General features: G+C 39.3%; 1 protein-coding gene across 10 annotated transcripts in view; it reads left to right on the top strand.

Moving 5' to 3' along the window:
* EEF1AKMT2 (EEF1A lysine methyltransferase 2) overlaps positions 1-23,855 on the top strand; it is an 84,683-nt gene that overhangs the window by 13,061 nt on the left and 47,767 nt on the right. For 2 of the 10 annotated variants that reach the window (XM_073019443.1, XM_038009683.2), the window contains exons 4-6: positions 5,930-6,037; positions 12,621-12,837; positions 18,527-18,644. In XM_073019443.1, the coding sequence (XP_072875544.1) occupies positions 5,930-6,037; positions 12,621-12,837; positions 18,527-18,621 (420 nt within the window). In that variant the 3' untranslated portion in view covers positions 18,622-18,644. The other 8 variants (XM_038009682.2, XM_038009684.2, XM_073019440.1 and 5 more) reach the window with 7 other exon arrangements.

Below are 23,855 nucleotides of genomic sequence, written 5' to 3'. Positions count from 1 at the left end.
GTAGTATTTAACATGTGTTCTGCCCCTTGTCTTGTCTCTAGGTTGGACATTAGATCTAAATTAAGGGTCAGCAAACCACAGTCTATGGGTCAAATCTGGACTTCCGTTGTTTTTATAAATATTTGTTGGAATAAAACCACATTTATTCATTTGCATATTGTCTATGGCAGCTTAAGTGATGACTGGTTATAACAGAGACTGTATGGCTGGCAAAGCCTAAAATATTTATTCTGTTTCTTTATAGAAAACGGTTGCTGGCTGGGCGTGGTGGCTCACACCTATAATCCCAGCACTTTGGGAGGCCAAGGTGGAAGGTTTGCTTGAGCTCAAGAGTTTGAGACCAGCCTGAGCAACATAGTGAAACCCTATGTCTACTAAAGACACAGAAAAATAGCCAGGTGTGGAGATGTGTGCTGGTAGTTCTAGTTACTCAGGAGGCTGAGGTGGGAGAATCGCTGGAGCCTGGGGAGCAGTGAGCTGTGATCACGCCATTGCATTCCAGTTTGGGTGACACAGAAGGAAACCATTTCCATAAAAATAAGAAAAGATTGCTGACCCTGGACTGAGATTTTTTTTTTTTTTTTTTTTTGAGACGGAGTCTCGCTCTGTTGCCCAGGCTGGAGTGCAGTGGCCGGATCTCAGCTCACTGCAAGCTCCGCCTCCCGGGTTCACGCCATTCTCCTGGCCTCAGCCTCCCGAGTAGCTGGGACTACAGGCGCCCACCACCTTGCCCGGCTAGTTTTTTTTTTGCATTTTTTAGTAGAGACGGGGTTTCACCGTGTTAGCCAGGATGGTCTCCATCTCCTGACCTCGTGATCCGCCCGTCTCGGCCTCCCAAAGTGCTGGGATTACAGGCTTGAGCCACCGTGCCCGGCCGAGAGATTTTTTATTAGATTTATTTTTTTGGCAAGTAAACTTATTAGGTGTTGGTGTATATTTGCATATGTGGCGTAGAACATTTGGTTATCTTTTTGTTATATTAACAGCCATTGAAGACCGTTTCTTATACGTACTACTTTTTCATTGATCAGCAACATTTTTGATGGTTACTTTTCCTACATTTTTGATGAATGTTTTTGCTATATCCTTTTAGGTTACTATTTTTCTTTTACTGTCTTCTGGCTTCCATTCTTTATCACTTATTGTTAGCTGTAAGCCTTATTGTTGTCCTTTTAAAGGTCATCTGTCTCCTTGTATCCCGCATCCCTACTCCCTGTATGTTTTTGAGATTTTTTTTTTCTTGTTTTTCTTTTTGGGAGGTAGTCTTGCGCCATTGCCCGGGCTGGAGCGCCATACACCATCTCTGCTCACTGCAGCCTCTGCCTCCGAGGTTCAAGTGATTCTCCTTGAGTAGCTGGGATTATAGGCATGTGCCACCATACCTGGTTAATTTTTGTCTTTTTAGTAGAGACAGGGTTTCACCATGTTGGCCAGGCTGGTCTCGAACTCCTGAACTTAGGTGATCCGCCAGCCTTGGCCTCCCAAAGTGCTGGGATTACAGGCATGAGCCACTACGCCCGGCTGATTTTTCTGTTCTTTTCATCAGATACACTATAATGTGCCTAGGTAGAGTTTTCTTTGCTTTCATCTGCCTTGAATTTATAGTGTTTCTTGAATCTGAGGCTTGGGTCCTTTGTCACTATTGAAATATTCTTAGCCATATGCCATTTTTTTCTTCTGCCCTGTTCTCATTTCCTTTCCTCTCAGATTCCGCATATGGATTGTATATATATATGTTTGTGTGTATGTGTTTGTGTATGGACTGTGTATTAAAATTGTAGGAGCTCACTATAACCTCCACCTCCCGGGTTCCTGCCTTAGCCTCCCGAGTAGCTGGGATTACAGGCACCTGCCACCATGCCCAGCTAATTTTGCGTTTTTAGTAGAGATGGGGTTTTACCATGTTGGCCAGGCTGGTCTTGAACCCCTGTGGATATAGAGGGTTGTGTGTGTGTATATGTATGTATAGTCATACACTACATAACAATGTTTCAGTTGACAGTGTACCACATATACAATGGTGGTCCCATAAGGTTATGATATCGTGTTTTTACCTTTTCTATGTATAGATATCTTTAGGGCTGGGCACAGTGGCTCACACCTGTAATCCCAGCACTTTGGGAGTCCAAGGCAGGTGGATAACTTGAGCCTAGAAGTTCAAGACCGTCTTTGGCAACGTGGTGAAACCCTGTCTCTACAAAAAAAAAACAAAAAAACAAAAAAACAAAAATTAACCAGGTGTGGTGGTGGCATGAGCCTATCCAACTACTTGAGAGGCTGAGGTGGGAGGATTGACTGAGCCAGGGGGCAAGGCTGCAGTAAGCCATGATTATCCTGCTGCACTCCAGCCTGACTTACAAGACTGAGACCCTGTCTCAAAAAAAAAAAAAATCTTTAGATACACAAATACCATTATGCTGCAGTTGCCTCCAGTATTCGGTACAGGAAAATACTATACAGGTGTGTGGCCTAGGAGTAATAAGCCCTACCATGTAGCCTAAGTGTGCAGTAGGCTCCACCATTTACGTGTGTGTAAGTACACTCCATGGTGACACATAACTGTGTGTGTGCATGTTACATCTCATATTCTGTGCTATATTCTGTCTTTTTTTTTTTTTTTGAGTCAGAGTTTCACTGTTGTTGCCCAGGCTGGAGTGCAATGGTGTGATCTTGACTCACTATAACCTCCACCTCCTGAGTTCAAGCGATTCTCCTGCCTCATCCTCCTGAGTAGCTGGAATTACAGGTGCCCACCACCATGCCTGGCTAATTTTTGTATTTTTAGGAAAGATGGGGTTTCACCATGTTGGCCAGGCTGGTCTCGAACTCCTGACCTCAGGTGATCCACCTGCCTTGGCCTCCCAAAGTGATAGGATTACAAGCGTGAGCCTCCACGCCCAGCCCATATTGTGTCTTTGATATTCTTTCCTGTTTTTAATTTTCCATTCTTTCGTCATTCTGTGTATGACAGGGATATTTTCTCTGATTGTTCTTTGCTAATTTTTATTTTTTTATTTTTTGCTGTATCTCATCTGCTGTCAAGCCCACTCTTGAATTTCCTAATTATTGTGTTTTTCAATTATGTTATTTAGTGTTTCTTTGTTTTTTTTAATTTTTATTATTATTATTATTATTTTTGAGACAAAAGTCTTGCTCTGTTGCCCAGGCTGGAGTGCAGTGTCATGATCTTGGCTCACTGCAAACTCCGCCTCCTGGGTTCAAGTGATTCTCCTGCCTCAGCCTCCCGAGTAGCTGGGATTACAGGCAGCTGCTACCACGCCTGGCTAATTCTTGTGTTTTTAGTAGAGATGGGGTTTCACCATGTTGGCCAGGCTGGTCTTGAACTCCTGACCTCAGGTGCTACGCCTGCCTCAGCCTCCCAAAGTGCTAGGATTACAGTTGTGAGCCACTGTGTCTGGCCTTGTTTGTTTCTCAGTTGTAGTTCTCAGTTCTCTGCTAGAATTCTCCCACTTGTCATTGTCATTTCTGTCAGTTGTTTTAAAATTTTTTTCTGATAATTCATTTATTTGGGTCTCCTGTTGGGTCTGTTTCTAAAGTCAATTTCTCCCCTTGGGTTTGGTTGTTTCCTTGAATGTCTGCTCATTTTTGGGTGCCAGAAATTGAATGTGAAAGACATTGGAGATAGTTTGAGGCCCTGAGTGATATCTCTAGAAACCTAAAACATCTATTTGTGATTTTTATAAGTTGTACTAGAAGAATAAACAGGCATGGGAGAAGAAGGAACCGGTAGGCCGAGGTGGGCGGATCACAAGGTCAGGGGGTCAAGACCATCCTGGCTAACATGGTGAAACCTCATCTCTACTGAAAATACAAAAACAAAATTAGCTGGGCGTGGTGGTGGGTGCCTGTAGTCCCAGCTAAGTGGGAGGCTGAGGAGGGAGAATGGTGTGAACCCGGGAGGCAGAGCTTTCAGTGAGCCGAGATAATGCTACCACACTCTAGCCCAGGGGACAGAGCAAGACTCTGTCTCAAAAAAAAAAAAAAAAAAAAAAAAATGAAGGAACCAGTAAGAATCAGTTAATAGACTCATCCTGGGTTCTAGGTCTCCCAGAGAAGGAGCTAAAGGAAATGGAGAGAAAATAAGATCTCAAGGAATAAGGAGGGATACAGCTAAAAGGGTAGAAGGTTGGCATTAAAAAAGAGAATATTAGACCTTTAGATTAAAAACAAAAATAAAGGGAGCAATCTACCTGTAGAAAATAATTGGTATACTTGTTTCTTGAGTTTAGATTAGGAATCAGTTACTTAGGGTTAAAAAGACTTGGTAGGTCTTTTTGAGTTTCGCTCTTATCACCCAGGCTGGAGTGCAATGGCGTAATCTTGGCTCACCGCAACCTCCACCTCCCAGGTTCAAGCGATTCTCCTGTCTCAGCCTCCCAAGTAGCTGGGAATACAGGCGTGTGCCACCACACCTGGCTAGTTTTTATATAGTTAGTAGAGATGGGGTTTCTTCATGTTGGTCAGGCTGGTCTTGAACTCCTGACCTCAGGTGATCCACCTGCTTCAGCCTCCCAAAGTACTGGGATTACAGGCGTGAGCCACTGTGCCCAGCCAGTAAGTTAAGTTTTAAAGGAAGTAATCATTTAGTAAATGGTGAAGAGGAGGAAGGGAATTTCAGGCTACACTGTACTTTGTAACTTACTTTAAAATCTTTTTCTGATAATTCATTTATTTGGGTCTCCTGTCGGGTCTGTTTCTAAAGTCAATTTCTCCCCTTGGGTTTGGTTGTTTCCTTGAATGTCTGCTCATTTTTGGGTGCCAGAAATTGAATGTGAAAGACACTGGAGATAGTTTGAGGCCCTGAGTGATATCTCTAGAAACCTAAAACATCTATTTGTTATAAGTTGTACTAGAAGAATAAACTACTGACAGAAAGTTTTTCATGTTTCTTTTGAAATTATTTTTAGTCTCATTGGTCTAAAAATGTTCATCGTTGTTAGGGGGTATGTAAAAACCAGAAGCTTCCATGCTTTTGCCACAGACACTACACAGCCTGGATGGATTAATGGCTAGTAAACACCAAAACTCTCAAGTCCAATGAGTTAAAGAAACTCCTTGGGGATACTGATACCTGCCCACCCTACCTCATAGTTTTTTTTTTTTTTTTTGGAGACCGAGTCTCACTTGTTGCCCAGCTGGAGTGCAGTGGCACGATCTCGGCTCACTGCATGCTCCGCCTCCTGGGTTCACACCATTCTCCTGCCTCAGCCTCCCGAGTAGCTGGGACTACAGGTGCCCGCCACTACGCCCAACCCTGTTAACTCAGGATGGTCTCCATCTCCTTACCTCGTGATCTGCCTGCCTCAGCCTCCCAAAGTGCTGGGATTACAGGCGTGAGCCACTGCGCCTGGCCACCTCACAGGTTTTTTGTAAAGATCTAGTGGGATGTATGAAATACTTTTAAAGATGAAAAAGTAATATACAAATGTAGGGTAGTTAAAAATCACATGGCTGGTGGAGAATTGCATAATGTATAATTACACTGAAGGGAAAATTTAAAAATTGATAGCTTATTACATTTGCATTTATTTTATTCATATAATTTAATTGAGTTAAGTAAAATTTATGACAAATTTATGTGTGAATTGGAAATTATCAGTATCAAAAGTTAATGTTACCTTTTTTTGCCTGAGGGCTTATACATATATTTTCATTATTTTTGAGAACATGAGTTTCCTTTTGAAAAAGAGATAAAATATTATGAAAACAAAGGCGTTGTCATAGTATATGAACTTACAGTTTTTATTTAGAGTCTACAATAAAATTTAAGCATTATGAATTATTGGATTATATGTCATTTTCTCTACAACAAAAATAAGACAACCCCAGTCCTAAAGGAATATTATAATTCATAAAACATTATATTAAAATTTTATACTAAAGTATAAAATTATTTCTCTCTGTCTAGGCAAAATTTGGTTTCTCTGATATTACTGGAATTGATTACTCTCCTTCTGCAATTCAGCTTTCTGGAAGTGTTATAGAAAAAGAAGGTTTATCTAACATTAAGTTAAAGGTAATATTATTTATATTACTATCCTATTTATAATAGAGGTTAAATGTTTCTAGAACATATTAATTGACAAGTTTTAAACTCACGTAAATTAGGGATCAATCATAAATAATACAAATTGAAACATTTTTAAATAGCTATATTAAAAATTTAGTTGGTTTGGTGAAATTATTTTTTCTTTTGTATGTTTGTTCATAAACTACTGCTCCTGATGTTTGCAAATACACATAATACTTAACTATGGATTAACCAGATCAAAAGTTTTTTTTTTGAGACTGAGTCTCACTTTGTCGCCTAGGCTAGAGTGCAGTGGGGCCATCTCGGCTCACTGCAAGCTCCACCTCCCGGGTTCATGCCATTCTCCTGCCTCAGCCTCCTGAGTAGCTGGGATTGTAAGCACCCGCCACCACGCCCGGCTATATTTTTAGTAGAGACAGGGTTTCACCGTGTTAGCCAAGATGGTCTTGATCTCCTGACCTTGTGATCCGCCCTGCCTTGGCCTCCCGGAGTGCTGGGATTTATAGGCGTGAGCCTCCACGCCCGGCTGATCAAAAGGTTTTAAATGCGTCAAGTAGTAATGTCACCAAACATCATTTAGTTTATTTTTGTGTCCTATAATCTGTGAGATGATGATTCCTAAATTTATATTTCTAGTCCAGGCCTCTCTTCTGAGCTCTAGAGTTATAGACAGGCATGCCCCATGTTTTTGGCTTCCCGAATGATATGTTTTTTGACAAATCAAAGGTTTGTGGCAAGCCCATTGAGCCCATCTGTTGACATCGTTTTTCCAACAGCATGTTCTCACTTTGTATCTCTGTGTCACATTTTGGTAATTGTTGTAATATTTCAGAGCTTTTCATTATTATTTTATCTGTTATGGTGATTCATGATCAATGATCTTTGATATTACTATTGTAATTGTTTTGGCATGTCGTGAACTGTGCCCACGTAAGATGGTGAACTTAATTAATGAATGTTGTATGTTCTGACTGCTCTAACTACTGGCTGGTCTCCTGTCTCCCGCTGTCTCTCCTTCCCTCCCTCCCCCTCAAGCCTCCTTCTTTCTTGGAACACAGCAATATTGAAATTAGACCAATTAAAAACGCTATAGTGGAATAGGTGCGGTGGCTAAGGACTGTAATCCCAACACTTTAGGAGGCTAAGGTGGGCGGATCACTTTGAGGTCAGGAGTTTGGGACTAGCCCGGCCAACATGGTGAAACTATGTCTCCACCAAAAATACAAAAAAATAGCCAGGCGTGGTGGTGGGTGCCTGTAGTCCCACCTGCACTCCAGCCTGGACAGCAGAGGGAGACTCTGTTTTTTTAAAAAAAACAGAGGCAGGAGGATCGCCTGAACTGGGAGGTGGAGGTTGCAGTGAGTTAACATTGTGCCACTGCATTCCACCCTGGGTGACAGAGGGAAACTGCATCTCAAAAAGCAAAAAGAAAAAAACAAATACAAAAAATAAACAACCCCCACCTCAACACAGTGGCCTGTAAGTTTTTAATTGAAAGGTAGAGTCACACATCTCTCACTTTAAATCAAAAGCTAGAAATGATTAAGCTTAGTGAGGAAGACGTGTTGAAAGCTGAGATAGGCCAAAAGCTAGGCCTCTTGTGACAAAATTTAGTCAAGTTGTGAATGCAAAATAAAATTTCTTTAAGGAAGTTAAAAGTGGTATTCCAGTGAACACATGAATGATGAGAAAGTCAAACAGCCTTATTGCTGATACAGAGAAAGTTTTAGTGGTCCAGATAGAACATCAAACCAGCCACAGCATTCTCTCAAGCCAAAGCCTAATCCAGAGCAAGGCCTTGACTCTTTTCAATTCTGTGAAGGCTGAGAGAGGTGAAGAAGCTGCAGAAGAAAAGTTTGAAGCTAGCAGTAGTTAGTTCATGAGATTTAAGAAAAGAAGCCATCTTGATTGGGCATGGTGGCTCACGCCTGTAATCCCAGCACTTTGGGAGGCCAAGGCGAGAGGATCACCTGAAGCCAGGGAGTTTAAGACCAGCCTGGCTGACATACTGAAACACTGTCTCTACTAAAAATACAGAAAGTTAACCGGGCATGGTGGTGGGTGCCTGTAATCCCAGCTACTTGGGAGGCTGAGGTAGGAGAATTGCTTGAACCTGGGAAGCGGAGGTTGCAGTGAGCCAAGATTGTGCCACTGCACTCCAACCTGGGCAACAGAGCAGGATTCCATCTCAAAAAAAAAAAAAAAAAAAAAAAAGAGAAAAGCCATCTCCATGACATAAAAGTGCAAGATAAAGCACTAAGTACTGATGTAGAAGGTGTAGCAAGTTAGCTAGCAAATAACCAATGAAGCTGGCTAAACAGCACACAGATTTTCAATGGAGATGAAATAGCCTTATACTGGAAGAAGATGCCATGTAGGAGTTCCATAGCTAGAGAGGAGAAGTCAGTGCCTGGCTTTAAAGCTTCAAAGGAGAGGCCGACATTATTGTTAGAAGGGGCTAATGCAGCTGATGACTTTAAGTTGAAGCCAAAGCCCATTTCCCATTCTGAAAATCCTAGGGCCCATAAGAATTATGCTAAATATTCTTTGTATGAGCTGTATAAATGGAACAACAAAGCCTGTATAACAGCACATCTGTTTACAGCATGGTTTACTGAATATTTTAAGCCCATTTTTGAGACCTACTGTCCCAAAAGAAAAAGACTCAAAGTGTTACCGTTCATTGACAATGCATGAATTCACCCAAGAACTCTGATGGAGATATATATGACGATTAATCTTGTTTTTTTTTTGAGATGGAGTCTTGCCCTATCACCCAGGCTGGAGTGTAGGGGCGCAATATCAGCTCATTACAAGCTCTGCCTCCCAGGTTCATGCCATTCTCTTGCCTTAGCCTCCCAAGTAGCTGGGACTACAGGCACCTGCCACCACGCCCGGCTAATTTTTTGTATTTTTAGTAGAGATGGGGTTTCACCAAGTTAGCCAGGATGGTCTCGATCTCCTGACCTCGTGATCTGCATGCCTCAGCCTCCCAAAGTGCTGGGATTACAGGTGTGAGCCACTGTGCCTGTCCTGTTTTAAGGTTTTTTTTTTTTTTTTTTTTTTTTTTTTTTGAGAGGGAGTCTCGCGCTTTCACCCAGGCTGGAGTGCAGTGGCCGGATCGCAGCTCACTGCAAGCTCCGTCTCCCGGGTTTGTGCCATTCTCCTGCCTCAGCCTCCCTATAGCTGGGACTACAGGTGCCCGCCACCTCACCCGGCTATTTTTTTTTTGTATTTTTTAGTAGAGACGAGGTTTCACTGTATTAGCCAGGATGGTCTCGATCTCCTGACCTCGTGATCCGCCCGTCTCGGCCTCCCAAAGTGCTGGGATTACAGGCTTGAGCCACCGCGCCCGGCCCTGTTTTAAGGTTTTAAAGAATTAAGCAAAATGAAAACATAAACAAAAACACCCTTGGTGGGCTGGTGTGGTTGCTCACGCCTGTAAAGACGTGAGACGGAGTCTTTTTCTATTGCTCAGGCTGGAATGCAGTGGCACCATCCTGGCTCACTGCAACCTTGGCCTCCTGAGTTCAATCTATTCTCATTCCTCAGCCTCCCAAGTAGCTGGGACTACAGGCGTGAGCCACCACACCCAGCTAATTTTCTTTATATTTTTTTAGTAGAGATGGGGTTTCAGCATGTTGGTCAGGCTGGCCTTGAACTCCTGACCTCGGGTGATCTGCCTGCCTCAGCCTCCCAAAGTGTTGGGATTACAAGAGTGAGCCACTGTGCGCAGCCTAATTTTTGTATTTTTAGTAGAGACCAGGTTTCACCATGTTAGCCAGGCTGGTCTCAAAATCCTGACCGCAAGTGATCCTCCCACCTTGGCCTCCCAGAGTGCTAGGATTACGGGCATGAGCCACTGTGTCCAGCCCTGGCCAGATTTTTAAAAATGTAAATCTGTTCATGTCACTTCCTTGCTCACAATCCTGAATTGACTTCTCCATTGCATTGTAAATGGATTCTGAACCTCATCCAGCCTTACAAACTCCTTCATTTCTTACCTTCTTCCTCTTTTATCATCAACACTCCTGTCACACTGGCTTTTCCTCTGTTCCTGAAACATGTCAAGTTTGTTTTGAATCTGTATACTTGCTGCCCTCTGCCTAGTATTCTTGCCTCAGATCTTAGCATGTTTGGTTCATTCTCATAATTCAGATCTTTGCTCAAATAACACCTTAGAGAAAACTTTCTTTATTTTTATTTTTTGAGATGGACTTTCGCTCTTGTTGCCCAGGCCAGAGTGCAATGGTGCGATCTTGGCTCACCGCATCCTCCGTCTCCTGGGTTCAAACGATTCTCCTGCCTCAGCCTCCCGAGTAACTGGGATTACAGGCATGCACCACCATGCCTGGCTAATTTTTGTACCTTTAGTAGAAGCGGGGTTTCTCCATGTTGGTCAGGCTGGTCTCGAACTCCTGACCTTAGGTGATCTGCCCATCTTGGCCTCCCAAAGTGTTGGGATTACAGGCGTGAGCCACTGCGCCTGGCCGAGAAAACATTCTACTCTATTTTCCAAACTATTTATCTTCCAAGTCAATTAGTGTCTTATTTCTCTGGTTTTTATTTTCTTCATGGCACTTTATCTGATGTTATTTATTTAGCTTATTTATCTTTTATCTTTCTCTTTGTAGAATATAAGGTATATTTTCTTTTTTTCTTCTTTTTTTTTGAGGCAGAGTCTCACTCTGTCACCTACGCAGGAGTGCAGTGGTGTGATCTCTGCTCACTGCAACCTCTGCTTCCCAGTTCAAACGATTCTCCTGCCTCAGCCTCCCGAGTAGCTGGGACTACAGGCACATGCCACCATGCCCGGCTAATTTTTTATATTTTTAGTAGAGATGGGGTTTCACCGTGTTAGGATGGTCTCGATCTCCTAACCTCATGATCCGTCTGCCTTGGCCTCCCTAAGTGCTGGGATTACAGGCGTGAGCCACTATGTCCAGCCAATGTATATTTTCATACAGGGACCTTTTCTATTTTGTTTACTATTATATCCAGATGAAAAGTACCTGACAATAGATGTCCACAAAATATTTGTTGAATAGATGAGTATTTTTTTTCTGTTTTTTTTTTTGAGACGGAGTCTCGCTCTGTCACCCAGGCTAGAGTGCAGTGGTGTGATCTCGGCTCACTGCAAGCTCCGCCTCCCGGGTTCACACCATTCTCCTGCCTCAGCCTCCCGAGTAGCTGGGACTACAGGCGCCCACCACCTTGCCCAGCTAATTTTTTGTGTATTTAGTAGAGACGGGGTTTCACCGTGTTAGCCAGGATGGTCTCGATTTCCTGACCTGGTGATCCGCCCACCTTGGCCTCCCAAAGTGCTGGGATTACAGGCATGAGCCACTGTGCCCGGCCAGATGAGTATTTTTATATAGGCATTTAGAATGAGGAAGCCTCTTCAAAGTTAGCTCTTCAGAGTGATAGTCATTATTTTGCTTCAGGTATCATGAATACTTTGGACATGAAAGAAGGGAGAAGACCTACCTTCCAATATACATCAACATAATATATACATTTTTAAGTCAATAAGTGTTTTAGATTAAACATGGTTTATAATTACTGTATTAAATTTGTATGAATAATTGTGAGCTAGTTGCCTAATTGTTTTTTTCAAAATGAGTTTTCAGAATTTTCAGTGGTAAATTGTGAATATTTTATAAAATTGAGACAGATTGCGATTTCTGATGCTTATTATGCATCAAGTTATTGACAGTGAATGAGATGGTGATGTATGACTTTACACATCTAAAGTGCATGAAATCTACCAACTTAAGTAATTGCAGTTTAAAAGTTATTTAATTTCTTAAGCCTTATGCCATTCGTTATTTCCATTAGTAATTTCGTGAGCTGCTCAGTCAAGACCCAAGAAATTCTTTTTTTTTTTTTTAAAGGCAGGTCAAGTGAAGCAGTGGTAATAGAGAAGGAAGGAGGAACTTTGTAACTGGTTGTGATCTATTAGTTGTAAACACGACTGCACTCGGACCAGCCAAGGCCCAAGAACTTTTGATTTACTGTGTTTATTTTAGGTTACACACTAGGAATATAAGCTAAAAATCTTACTCCCATAGCTGAGTGCTGTGGCCACATCTACGTAGGAGGCTGAGATGGGAGGATTGCTTAGCTCAGGTTTTCAAGTCTATCCCGGGCAACATAGCAAGACTCCTGTCTCCAAAAATCTTATTTCCAGTGACTTTACTTCCAAATAAATTGTCATTTTTAAGAATATGTCAAATATTCTACTTTTTGACAGAAACAGTTTTTTCATAAACTAGGCTTGTGAGCTCCATAATGTGCTGGTATTATTAGGGAATATGGCTGTCTTTGATTTGTTTCCAAATTTGTAGAGATTTGGAATGTTCAGGAAATATCAGTCTCTCTTATTAATCTTGGCTTTAATGATCTTGGAATGAAGCTCATAAAAGGTATAACGTTGAAAATATGTTTATTATATGTAAAATGCCATTATAACTAATGGGTCCTTTTATTAATAACCTTTTACAGGTTGTCACATTCTGTAAGGATTTTGTTTTAATTGTTCTCACATAGACATTGACTTTTAATATAGGTAGAAGACTTTTTGAATCTCTCCACACAGCTGTCTGGATTTCATATTTGTATTGACAAAGGGACTTTTGATGCCATAAGCCTTAATCCTGACAATGCAATTGAGAAGAGGAAGCAATATGTGAAATCTCTTTCCAGGGTGTTGAAAGTAAAAGGCTTTTTTCTGATAACGTCATGTAATTGGACCAAGGAAGAGTTGCTAAATGAATTCAGTGAAGGTAAATGACTATATGGCATTTAAATGTGTGCTTACCTCAGGTTTCATGTACTTAAACAGGTTTTCTCCCCATTTTGTGTTAATAGTGGTTTACTTTTCTATTTGTGGGAATTGCCTGCTTTTTTCTCTGTTAATGACCTTGACAATAACTTTTGACTGTATATGCAAAGCACAGAGAAATAACATTGGTTGAGATCCAGAGATCTTCTAAAAAATTTTCTGAGAAATCCTGGCAGTTAAGTACTAACATTTATGTGCCTGTAAAAATTAAGTTCTCAGCCTGGGCAACGTGGTGAAACCCTGTGTCTGCTAAAAATACAAAAAATTAGCTGGGATTGGTGGCGCGTGCCTGTAGTCCCAGCTACTCAGGAGGCTGAGGTGAGAGGATTGCATAAGTCCAGGAGGTGGAGGTTGCAGGGAGCCAAGATTGTGCCACTGAACTCCAGCCTGGGTGACAGAGTGAGACCCAAATAAAAAAACAAAAAAACAAAATTAAGTTCTGTATTTGAATTGTACAATCTTTTATTTAAGATAATCTATTATTTATAGAATCAAACAAAACATATATTGTGCTTCTGACTTCAGTGCACTGATTTACTGGCAAATCCATAATAATGCAGATGAAAGAAGTACTTTTGTCTTAACATGATGAGAGTTTTAATATTATAGATACTTTAGCTGGTCTTGCCCTAGTGGTCATTTAGGTCTTCAGAGATTATAGAACAATTCTTGTTTTCAGAGGATATAGAACAATTATTTTTAAGATTGCACAGAATTAAAATGTAGGGAATTGATAGAAGATTCTGGTGCTGAGGCAGGATCCTTTTTTGCCTAGTTAGCAAAGTGTAGTTAGTGCAGTATCTGCTTAGTGGAGATCTTATGAGAACTGAGAATCTGTAATCTAGACACAAAATATTTTGAGTTCTCTGGCAGACTGTTCCTTGCATTTTTTAAGAAATATTTTATCTGCCAGTTTTTCATGTAGTGCACAGGCATTTCTGGGAAAGTATCTTGAGAATCTACGGATATTTGCTTGTTTTTTTCTTAGAATCCTTTTCAGATTAGTTTTTTTTTTCCCCCCTTTTTATTCCAAATCCTGCACTTTTTTTTTTTTTTAAGGATAGGATAAATTTTCAGGATGGAGTCTTGGGTAAAATGGTACTCAATATTTGGTTAAATTTTGAACCTCAACTGTCACAAGCTAATGGGAAGTGAATTACCTCAAGAGAATAGTTTACTGTGTACCATTATTTATAACTGTACTGCATATACCTTATTTTAGAGTTTGTTTTCTTTTTAGTATTAAGGGAATAGGCTGAGAGAACACTTAACACATGTCCTTTTGTGTGTGTTCAGTGGCTTTGACAGATTATATAATATAAAACCTGAAGTGTTTGAGGCTTGAAATATGAGCTTATGGCTTCATTACTATTGCCTCTGGAAAACAAGAATTATATGTGATTTATTGTCTTTTATTACATGTCATTTATTTTATTATCTTCCGTGTTAAATTTGTTTCCTTTAGAACTGGTGAGGTCCTGTATCAATAAGCCTTTCCTCTTCCTGAACTTTGACAGTTTTAATAAATGCTCAAAGTTACACTGTGTAGGGCAAGTTTCTTTCCTGGTTTTTAAATACAGGTGTTCTTTTTTACTCCTAGAACCAGCAGACAAAAACATATTTGTCTGTCTTTGATAATGAGGAACAGACTTTAGCCTGGTTAGAGTACTTAAAAATGTGTCTTTGTCTGAAAACTATTGAGTAAACTATGTTCAATTTTAGATCGAAATACAGAATTTAAGTGAAGTGTTATCATGGGAAATGTTACATAAATATATACAATTGAAAACATTTTTTAGGCATGAGTCCCTTAGAAAATGGTATTTGAAGTTAGATACGGGACAGTAACAGAATACACTGCCCTGTGTCTGCCAAAGGTCTTGTTCCTGACTACTCATACTGGCTGCCACATTCTCTTTGCACAAAATAAAGCTTGTTTCACCAATCTTTTAAGGTTCTTTTCTTATTTGAACTATAAATGTTCATAAAACTGTTGAAACAGATGTTGCATTTTTTCCATGATACCCCTGATTATACAAATACTTTGTGTTATAATTTTTTTGGTGAGGGTTACCTGGAACCAGTTGTCCATGTTCTAATTTGATGTCCAAGGGACTTGACTTCATGACAATGAACGAAAGCAATAACCACCCATCTTACTTCAGAAGTAATGTAAGGAAGTCTTTCTGAATCTATTCGGGTTTGGGGAGCTATCCTTTATTTTATTTATTTATTTATTTATTTTTTGAGACAGAGTCTCGCTCTGCCCCCCAGGTTGGAGTGCGGTGGCGCGATCTCGGCTCACTGCAAGCTCCGCCTCCTGGGTTCACGCCATTCTCCTGCCTCAGCCTCCCGAGTAGCTGGGACTACAGGCGCCCACCACCATGCCCGGCTACTTTTTTGTATTTTTAGTGGAAACGGAGTTTCACTGTGTTAGCCAGAATGGTCTCAATCTCCTGACTTTGTAATCCGCCTGTCTCGGCTTCCCAAAGTGCTGGGATTACAGGCGTGAGCCACCGCGCTTGGCTGGGGAGCTATCGTTTAAAAGAAAAAGTAATTCAAATTTATTATATAAATAATTGAAAAATATAAATAACGTCAACACATAAGCATACAGATTAAAATAATTAAGACAATTCATTTATCATCAGTGGAGTACAACCACTATTAATATTTTGGTGTATTCTATTTTGAAATATAATAATTCCAGTTCTGTAGGATTAGTTCAGGGAGTTAAAAAGTTAGTCCTGGAAAATTTATACAGACAGAAAATTTTTATTATTAAATATCCAAAGTATTTATAAAATTTTTGAAAACAAATATGGGTATATAACTATGTATGTACCTAGCACAATGCCTGCATTTTCCAGCATTAAGATACATCATATTATTTTATTAAAAGAAATGTCCTAATTTGGAAAAGTTTTCTTTTCTTTTTTTTTTTTTGAGACGGAGTCTCGCTCTGTCGCCCAGACTGGAGTGCAGTGGCTGAATCTCAGCTCACTGCAGCCTCCGCCTCCCAGGTTTATGCCATTCTCCTGCCTCCGCCTCCCGAGTAGCTGGGACTACAGGCGCCCGCCACCTCGCCCGGCTAGTTTTTTGTATTTTTAGTAGAGACGGAGTTTCACCGTGTTAGCCAGGATGGTCTCGATCTCCTGACCTCGTGATCCGCCCGTCTCGTCCTCCCAAAGTGCTGGGATTACAGGCGTGAGCCACTGCGCCCGCCGGAAAAGTTTTTTTGTGATAAGCTTTTAATAAGCATTATAATATTGAGTTATTATGATTTAGTGAAATTAGATAACATGAATTAGGATGTATAATGAAATAGTATGATAGACCAATTGATGCCATAATATAATTTTTATTTTTATTTTTGAAACAAGGTCTCTCTCTCTGTGTTGCCCAGGTTGGAGTACAGTGGCAGGATTTTGGCTCACTGCAGCCTTGACTTCCTGGGCTCAAGTGATCCTTTCACTTCAGCCTCCTGAGTAGCTGGAACTACAGGCACACATCATCATCCTGGATAATTTTTATATTTTTAGTAGAGACGGGGTGTTGCCATGCTGTCCAGGCTGGTCTCGAACTCCTATGCTCAAGTGATTCTCCCACCTGGGCCTCCCAAAGTGCTGGGATTACACCATGCCAGGCCCCGGTTGGCATTTTAGTAAGTGACCTTCCAGCTTTGTTTTATTTTTTTTAAAAGCAAAATAATAAAACATTTTATTTCATAGTTTAGGAAAACACTACATTACCTTATTTGGATCTTTACAAAATCACAGTGAATTTGATGGGGTGGGGGAGCGCATTAGTATTAGTAGCCTCAGGCTGGGATTAGAGGCCTGAGCCACTCCACCCAGTCAATATACATCATTTAAAACACTTTTTTTTTGTTTACAAGAGTTATTTGAGCTCAAAGCATGGAAATTTAGAAAATACGGAACCCCACCCCTGCCTCAAGAAAAAAAAAATTCCAAAACTGATAGTTCCATCAATAAGGGAAAAGCTTGATTGGCGTTTTATTTTACTTTAATTTTAAAATTTATTTTGAGACAGAGTCTCGTTCTGTTGCCCAGGCTGGAATGCAGTGGCATAATCTTGGTTTACCACAGCTTCCATCACCCGGGCATCTCCCACTTCAGCCTCCCAAGTAGCTGGGACTACAGGCGCAGAGACGCAGGCCACCACAATGGCTTATTTTTGTATTTTTTGTAGAGACGGGGTTTCGCCATGTTGCCCAGGCTGGTCTTGAATACCTGGCCTCAAGTGATCTGCCCACCTCGTCCTCCCAAAGTGCTGGGATTACACCATGCCAGGCCCTGGTTGGCATTTTAGTAGGTGACTTTCCAGCTTTATTTGTTCTATTTTTTAAAAGCAAAATAATAAAACATTTTATTTCATAGTTTAGGGAAACACTACATTACCTTATTTGGATCTTTACAAAATCACAGTGAATTTGGTGGGGTGGGGGAGCGCATTGGTATTAGTAGCCTCTTTGCATAGAAATCAGGATCATGGTAGAGGTAACTTGATAGCCTATCTCATTTAGTAAGTGGTGAAGCTGAGACTTGAACCTAGGATTTTTGATTCAAAGTTAATTTTTTTACAACCATACTGTGATGCTTTGAAAGTTACTAGTTCTTTATATTCCTAGGACATTTATTAGTTTAGTTTGAGTCTTCATCTTTGTTATAAATTATTGTTTTTAATTCTGCTGAAATACACATACCACTTTATAACCATTTTTAAATGTACACTTCTGTGGTATTAAGTACATTTACATTTTTTGTGCAATTGTCTTCACCATCCTTCTCCAGAACTTTTTCATCTTCTACAAATTCACTTACATTTCCAAGTTATTTTGCCTTTCTATATTAAGTGCTTTTATGTGTGTGGTGTGAATTAATTAGATTGCTACATATAAAGCACTCAAAATAATGCCTGGCACATAGTAAGAACTCAACACAGGGCCAGGTGATGTGGCTCATACCTGTAATCCCAGCACTTTGGGAGGCTGAGGTGGGTGGATCACTTGAGGTCAGGAGTTCCAGACTAGCCTGGCCAACATGGAGAAACCCCATCTCTACTAAAATACGAAAAATTAGCTGGGTGTGGTGGCATGTAACTGTAATTCTAGCTATTTGGGAGGCTGAGGTGAGAATTGCTTGAACTCTGGAGGCAGAGGTTGCAATGAGCTGAGCTTGTGCCACTGCACTCCAGCGTGGGTGATGGAGTGAGACTCCGTCTCAAAAAACAAACAAACAAACAAAAAAATTTGACACATGCTAGCTGCTTCCTACAAATGAGGTGATAGAGGCTAACAGAGATACAGCTTTGCGGGGGTGACAAACAGGAAGTTCAGGAAATGGGAGGTGGATGGAAAGCCTGTTTTTTTGCAATTTGTTTTTGGTCTTGTCTTTTCCTTGTTAAATTCAAAGTGATTTTGGGTGAGCATACATATAGTGTACGTACATAGTAGAACTGAAAAACCATGAAGTGAAATTCAGCACAATTTAGAGTTTGGACTTACAGTTTTACAAAGGGTTGAAAGGTACAGTGTTAATGCATGCATATAAATAAATGTAACTATGAGACTCAATCCTTAATAAAAATATTTAAATTTTGTCTGACAGGATTTGAACTTTTCGAAGAGCTGCCAACACCCAAGTTCAGCTTTGGAGGCAGATCTGGAAACAGTGTAGCAGCATTGGTTTTCCAAAAAATGTGAGACTTTTTCTTGGACAAATTCAGGTAGCTACACAGAATCTACACAGCAAAGTTAACCTGACACAGAAAATCCTTGTGTAAATAAATGCTTAGTGAGTACACAGGATGCACATGTTGAAATAGAATATACTGGATTGGTAAAAGAAAATAATAATAATAAGCATCTAAGTGGTTGGGTTTTAGAGATCAATCAATAATTTTTAATTTTCTTTTGTATTTGAAATGTAAATAGTTTTTGATTAAAAAGATTTTCTGTAACTGCTAAACAGTTAAAAACTTTAAAGTAGTAAATGAGTTTATAGAAACCATGTATTCTTGATTTTTGCGCCTTGGTAAAGTTGAAAACTATTTATGAAGATTTGACCAAATTATTCCAGCATCAGAATAATAAGCAAAACAACGTTGTTAGTGTTTTGTTAGACTATTTATGAAATATAACAAGAAATATTATTTTGTGTTGGATGGTGGTTATTCTTAAACTTAATACCTGTGAAAAGGCCTCTTACCTTTATGTATATAATTAAACAAAATCAGAGAAATACATCAGTTGCTCAAAAGTTATCAAGCCTGCATTTTGCAGCTATGATCTTCTATACACTGTAAGGGATAAACAGGTAGTAGAAGGAAAGAGAACTAAGGAATATTATTATTTGCTAGTGCTATGTTGAGTTGTCTTATTAAGTAATTGAATCCTTTCAATATCTTCTTGAGGTATGTATTGCTTGTTCTTGTTTCTACTTATAAGGAAAATGAAACTGAGAGAAGTGAAGTCACTTTTATGAGGTCCAGCAGTACAGGAGGGAGCCAGGATTTTTATCTGGGTCTGTCTGACTTTAAAACACATTCTCTTCTAGCACATTCTCCCTCACAGGTGCTAAGTCTCTGCCTTTATAGCATTTACAGTACAGCTGGAGACCTATGATGATATAAAGTTTAGTTACAAAAGATGGGTAGTTATTTTGTTAGTGTTCATCTGTGCAGTATCAGAATAGCAGCCAGTCAACTCTGTCTCATATCATCCTTCATTAATTTTCCCAATCTCCGTACTCAAAGACTTGCTTCTATTAAGAATTTTGTCATTCTTCTGTGAAAGAGTAGTGTAAGTTATATAAGCCTTCAGCGATACATGCACAAAGATATTCTAGTTAGGAGTTAATTTAGCAAGAGAAACAGTTTAGTAATGTTTTTGAAAAGATAAGGCATATTCATACTTAATACCATTATGTATTTGTGGTAACATTTTAATATTGGAGCCATAATACACATTTTTGCATAATTTTTTGAAGATTTTCAGCTTTGTGTGCCGGTTGGGTTACATAACTAACAGACTTTTTGTTTATTTGGCAAATGTTACTCCTGTATTGAGTAAATCTAACATTATGTCCCTTTTCTTTTTGGGGAGGGGTAGACGGGGGAGTGAGTTTTTCATTTAGATAAACATTGATCAACCATTAAGACAAGATGGTTGAAGACATATATGTGGACTTTCAACAAAAATAACATTTTTGAAAAGCTTTTATTTTCAACATGTAAAAACTGAGAAATTACTTCAAAATTATGCAATTTAAATTTTTTACAAAATTTTGTTGATTTTACAAGACAGGAGATCTTAAACTGTAGATAGTTTTATAGTTTTTGAGATCTGGTCTTTGTCTTTTTTTCACATTAATATTCTTTGATTTCAAATATAACATAGATAAGTACTCTTTTAGAATTTTGAGTTAAGTATATGCTATTTTAATGCACTAATCCTACAAAACTAGGCTTTCTGTGTGACTAGACTGAGATGTTGAGTCTGATTCACAAAAAGCTTGGAATGGTTCTTTGTTGAGAAGTTTTTTGAGTCACTATTTGGAGCATGTTTGTGCCATTTGTAAAGGTGAAGTTTTTTATTTATTTATTTTTTTAACCATAGAGCTTTTTGATAAGATTAGGAAAAGGAAGTTGTCATCTCTTCTTATTACTCTAATCCTGCTGGAAGCTAGCTTCTTGGGGACTAAAACCAGAACAAATGGAAGGTCCAAAAATGCTAATAAGAAATTAGTATTTTCACATAATACCAAACTGTTAAAAACAAGGCCAGCAAATGTCCTCAGGTTCCTGAAACAAACCATAAATACATTATTTAACTTAGTATTGTTAAATTGTATAAATATGTGGGTAACTGTGACAAATTATGCAGTTATAAAAAGGGGCAGTAAGTTACGTAGTGAATGCTATTTTCTGTGGATAAGAATTTGGAATTGTAATTTCATTTAATCGAAAGACGCTTATTTTGAAGAAACTTGTTTGAAATGCAAACGCAATTTCTCAGTGCAGCCTGCCTGGAATTGCTGCTTTTCACTACGATGTTATTGCTGCACAGGCCACTTCTGTGTATAGGAAGTACGTGTGCAAATCCAAAGGGAATTGAGGCCTGAATGGGTGGGTTACACCAATTAACAAATACAAAGTTTTCAGTACATTTTGTTTTAAGCCAGGTGCACAAGTTAGAGTTGCTTTTTGGGACTGGCATTTATGTATGTGAGAATCAAACCTGATATCACTCTTGGCAGTCTGACTAAAGCCATTTAAAAATAAGTACAAACTCTCCTTGAATGATTTTTTTCCCATTGTAGTAGCACTGAGTTTTCCTTTTTTCTTCATCTGTGGTATGCATGCAATCTTCTGGGTTTTCTTTTTTTGAAGAAATAAGGGAGCTAAGTATATACAAAAGACTTTTAGTCTTTTTTTGAATCATGTGCTTCAGTGGACTTACTTATTTTAAAATTTCTATGATACTATAATACGGTACTGTATGTTGACCTCAATTCACATTTATCCAGAGTATAATAGAAACCTCAATTTTTAAGGAACCTACATTATTAGTTAAGTTTCATATGGCCTTGAAATAATTTTCTTCAAATTGGTATACAAAGAAATAGCGTTTTCCTGCCTGTGTTAATGACTTTCGTTTATGTTCTTTTAAGTAATTTTATTTTATGAATTGTGTGTGTGTGTGTGTGTGTGTGTCTCTCTCTCTGTCTAGTGGCCTACAATGAAAATCTGTACAGATGTGAACAGTTTGTCTCCAGGGGAGAGTCCTGAGGTTTGAGTTCCTGTTTTGGGCTGTGTAAGCTAACATGTATGTGCTCCTGGACAGCCCTCTGCTTTGATAGTATGAGACCAAGTGTCTTGTGTTCCACAGTAGTAACCTCTTTAGCTAATGGCGTGTGGGCGTGTGTGTGTGTGTGTGTGTGTGTGTGTGTGGTGGTGTTGATGGGCTCTGAAAGAAGTCTTGTCTCATACACTTCACTGAATGAAGGCTGCCCACGACCTAGAGCTTGATTGTGGGAGGTGAGGAGCATATATGGCTGAAAGACAATTGCATAGTGGGGAAAAAAATTAGGAAATCCTTATATTTCTCTTGGTTAGGCAGGAAACAGAGATGTCCATAGAAGAAGGGGGAGCTCATCAGCATGTTTTATTAACAGTTAATGGAAGAAAATTAATGCTAATTTATTCTTCATATACACCATGCAATTTGTTAGAAAAGTAAAAGAATAGTTTGAAATTCTTTGGTCAATTGATGGATTCCTATGTTCAGGGCATAGAAATGAAACTCAACATCAAGCAGACAAATACCCAAGCCCACAGGCTACATAAATGCTGAATAAAACCAGCTCTACAATGGAACTCTGAAAAGCGACGGGTAAGAAGCCTAATGAATGATTGAATATGACCTTAGCAAAATCCCTGGAGTGTTGTTGAAAGATCATTCATTTCCAGCTTAGATGTCAAGATGGGCTCTAGTAACCAGGAAAAAAAGAGAGCTTGAGTCAGTACTTACTGAGTTTTAAAAATCTTTTGCAACACAGTGTATTAGACTGAGCATTAAAAGGGCTTCTCTAGATGAATTTTGAGCTGTCACTATAGTTTAGGCCTAGGGAAATAAACTTAAAAAGATAGGAATAATTCCTAAGACATGAATGTATCAATATCCTATCCTGCTTTTCTGGAGTAGGACTTCAAAAACTGAGATGTATAGGCTGGCAGAATGTACTTTTGTCATGCTGATACCATTGTAAAAAAGACTTAAACTAGGAGATCAATTGAGCCCTAAAGTATTTGCAAATTACTTGCCTAGCTTGTTAGAAGAAGAAATAAAAAGCCAAAATCTGCATTTTTGTTTTCAAAAGAAATGATTTCTTTGTTTCCTGAAGAGATGAGAAATGATAAATTCTTCCATGTTATATTTTTACGTATGTATTTTTATTACTGTACCGTATCAGCAAATGATAAGTATTTAAGTGAGTGATCTTTATTGTTTATAGTATCTGGAAGCATCTTAAGAAAAGTGAATCTAATACATCTGTTTTCCCAAATATGTAAAAACTTACACATGATCCAGCAATTAGCATATCGTGTATATTATCCGAGTAGCTTAGGAAAAAATATGAAAATGCTCTGGTTGAATAAGGGGACTGTGAACTGTATTTCTCATTTTTCATTAATATATTACAGATCAGACAGCTTATCATCAGTGATGATAGCAGAATCGAAATGGTGTTGGAATGGCTGTAGTTCCCCAGCTTTTAAGCCTGCCTTACTGCTGCAAAGAGGAGAGAACCGTTGGGAGGAAGAGGCTAAATGTAGAAGAGTGTGGGTGCTGTCAGTTCACATTTTCCTCCTAACCCTTCTCTAATAGGAAAATGTCAGGCCTTTGTTCCCATCTAATTTTAGTACATCCTGGCTAAAAAAATGTTGGGATGAAAAAATGTTAGGATGATTTCCAACCATGGAACTTTGAGGGGTGGAGTAGGGGAAGGAAGAGTGGAGGAAAGAGCGGTTTATACTCCATATCCGTCTGCCTCTCTGCAAAAGCAGCTAGCCCCTACTCTGTTGATTTTGGTAATGAAATAAATTTAGATGCATTGAAGCACTGATAATTAGCTTTTCCTTCTATGTTCTCAGTAAGAAGCCTAGTTGGTTTCTGAATGGGGCAAGTCATAATATGGTATTTAATAAAACATACCTGGCGGAATTAAAGAGCTGTAGGCAAGCTTTGGAAGAAAGACCTGAAATTGTGAGTGAAAACTACATGTGGTGCTATGTATAAATAGAACCTTTGAGATGCAGTTGTGTTTCAAGGAAGCTGCTTTTATACTGTTATTTTGAATGAGAGTAATATTTTGATTTTTGAGAAGCGGTCATAAGCAAAGCATACAAGAATGAGCTGTTTATCCCCTCTATAAA

Source organism: Chlorocebus sabaeus, chromosome 9 (genome assembly GCF_047675955.1).
Source record: "Chlorocebus sabaeus isolate Y175 chromosome 9, mChlSab1.0.hap1, whole genome shotgun sequence".
In the NCBI taxonomy this organism is placed as follows: domain Eukaryota; kingdom Metazoa; phylum Chordata; class Mammalia; order Primates; family Cercopithecidae; genus Chlorocebus; species Chlorocebus sabaeus.
Note: the sequence above shows the minus strand (reverse complement) of the source record. Positions and strands in the feature narration are given on the sequence as shown.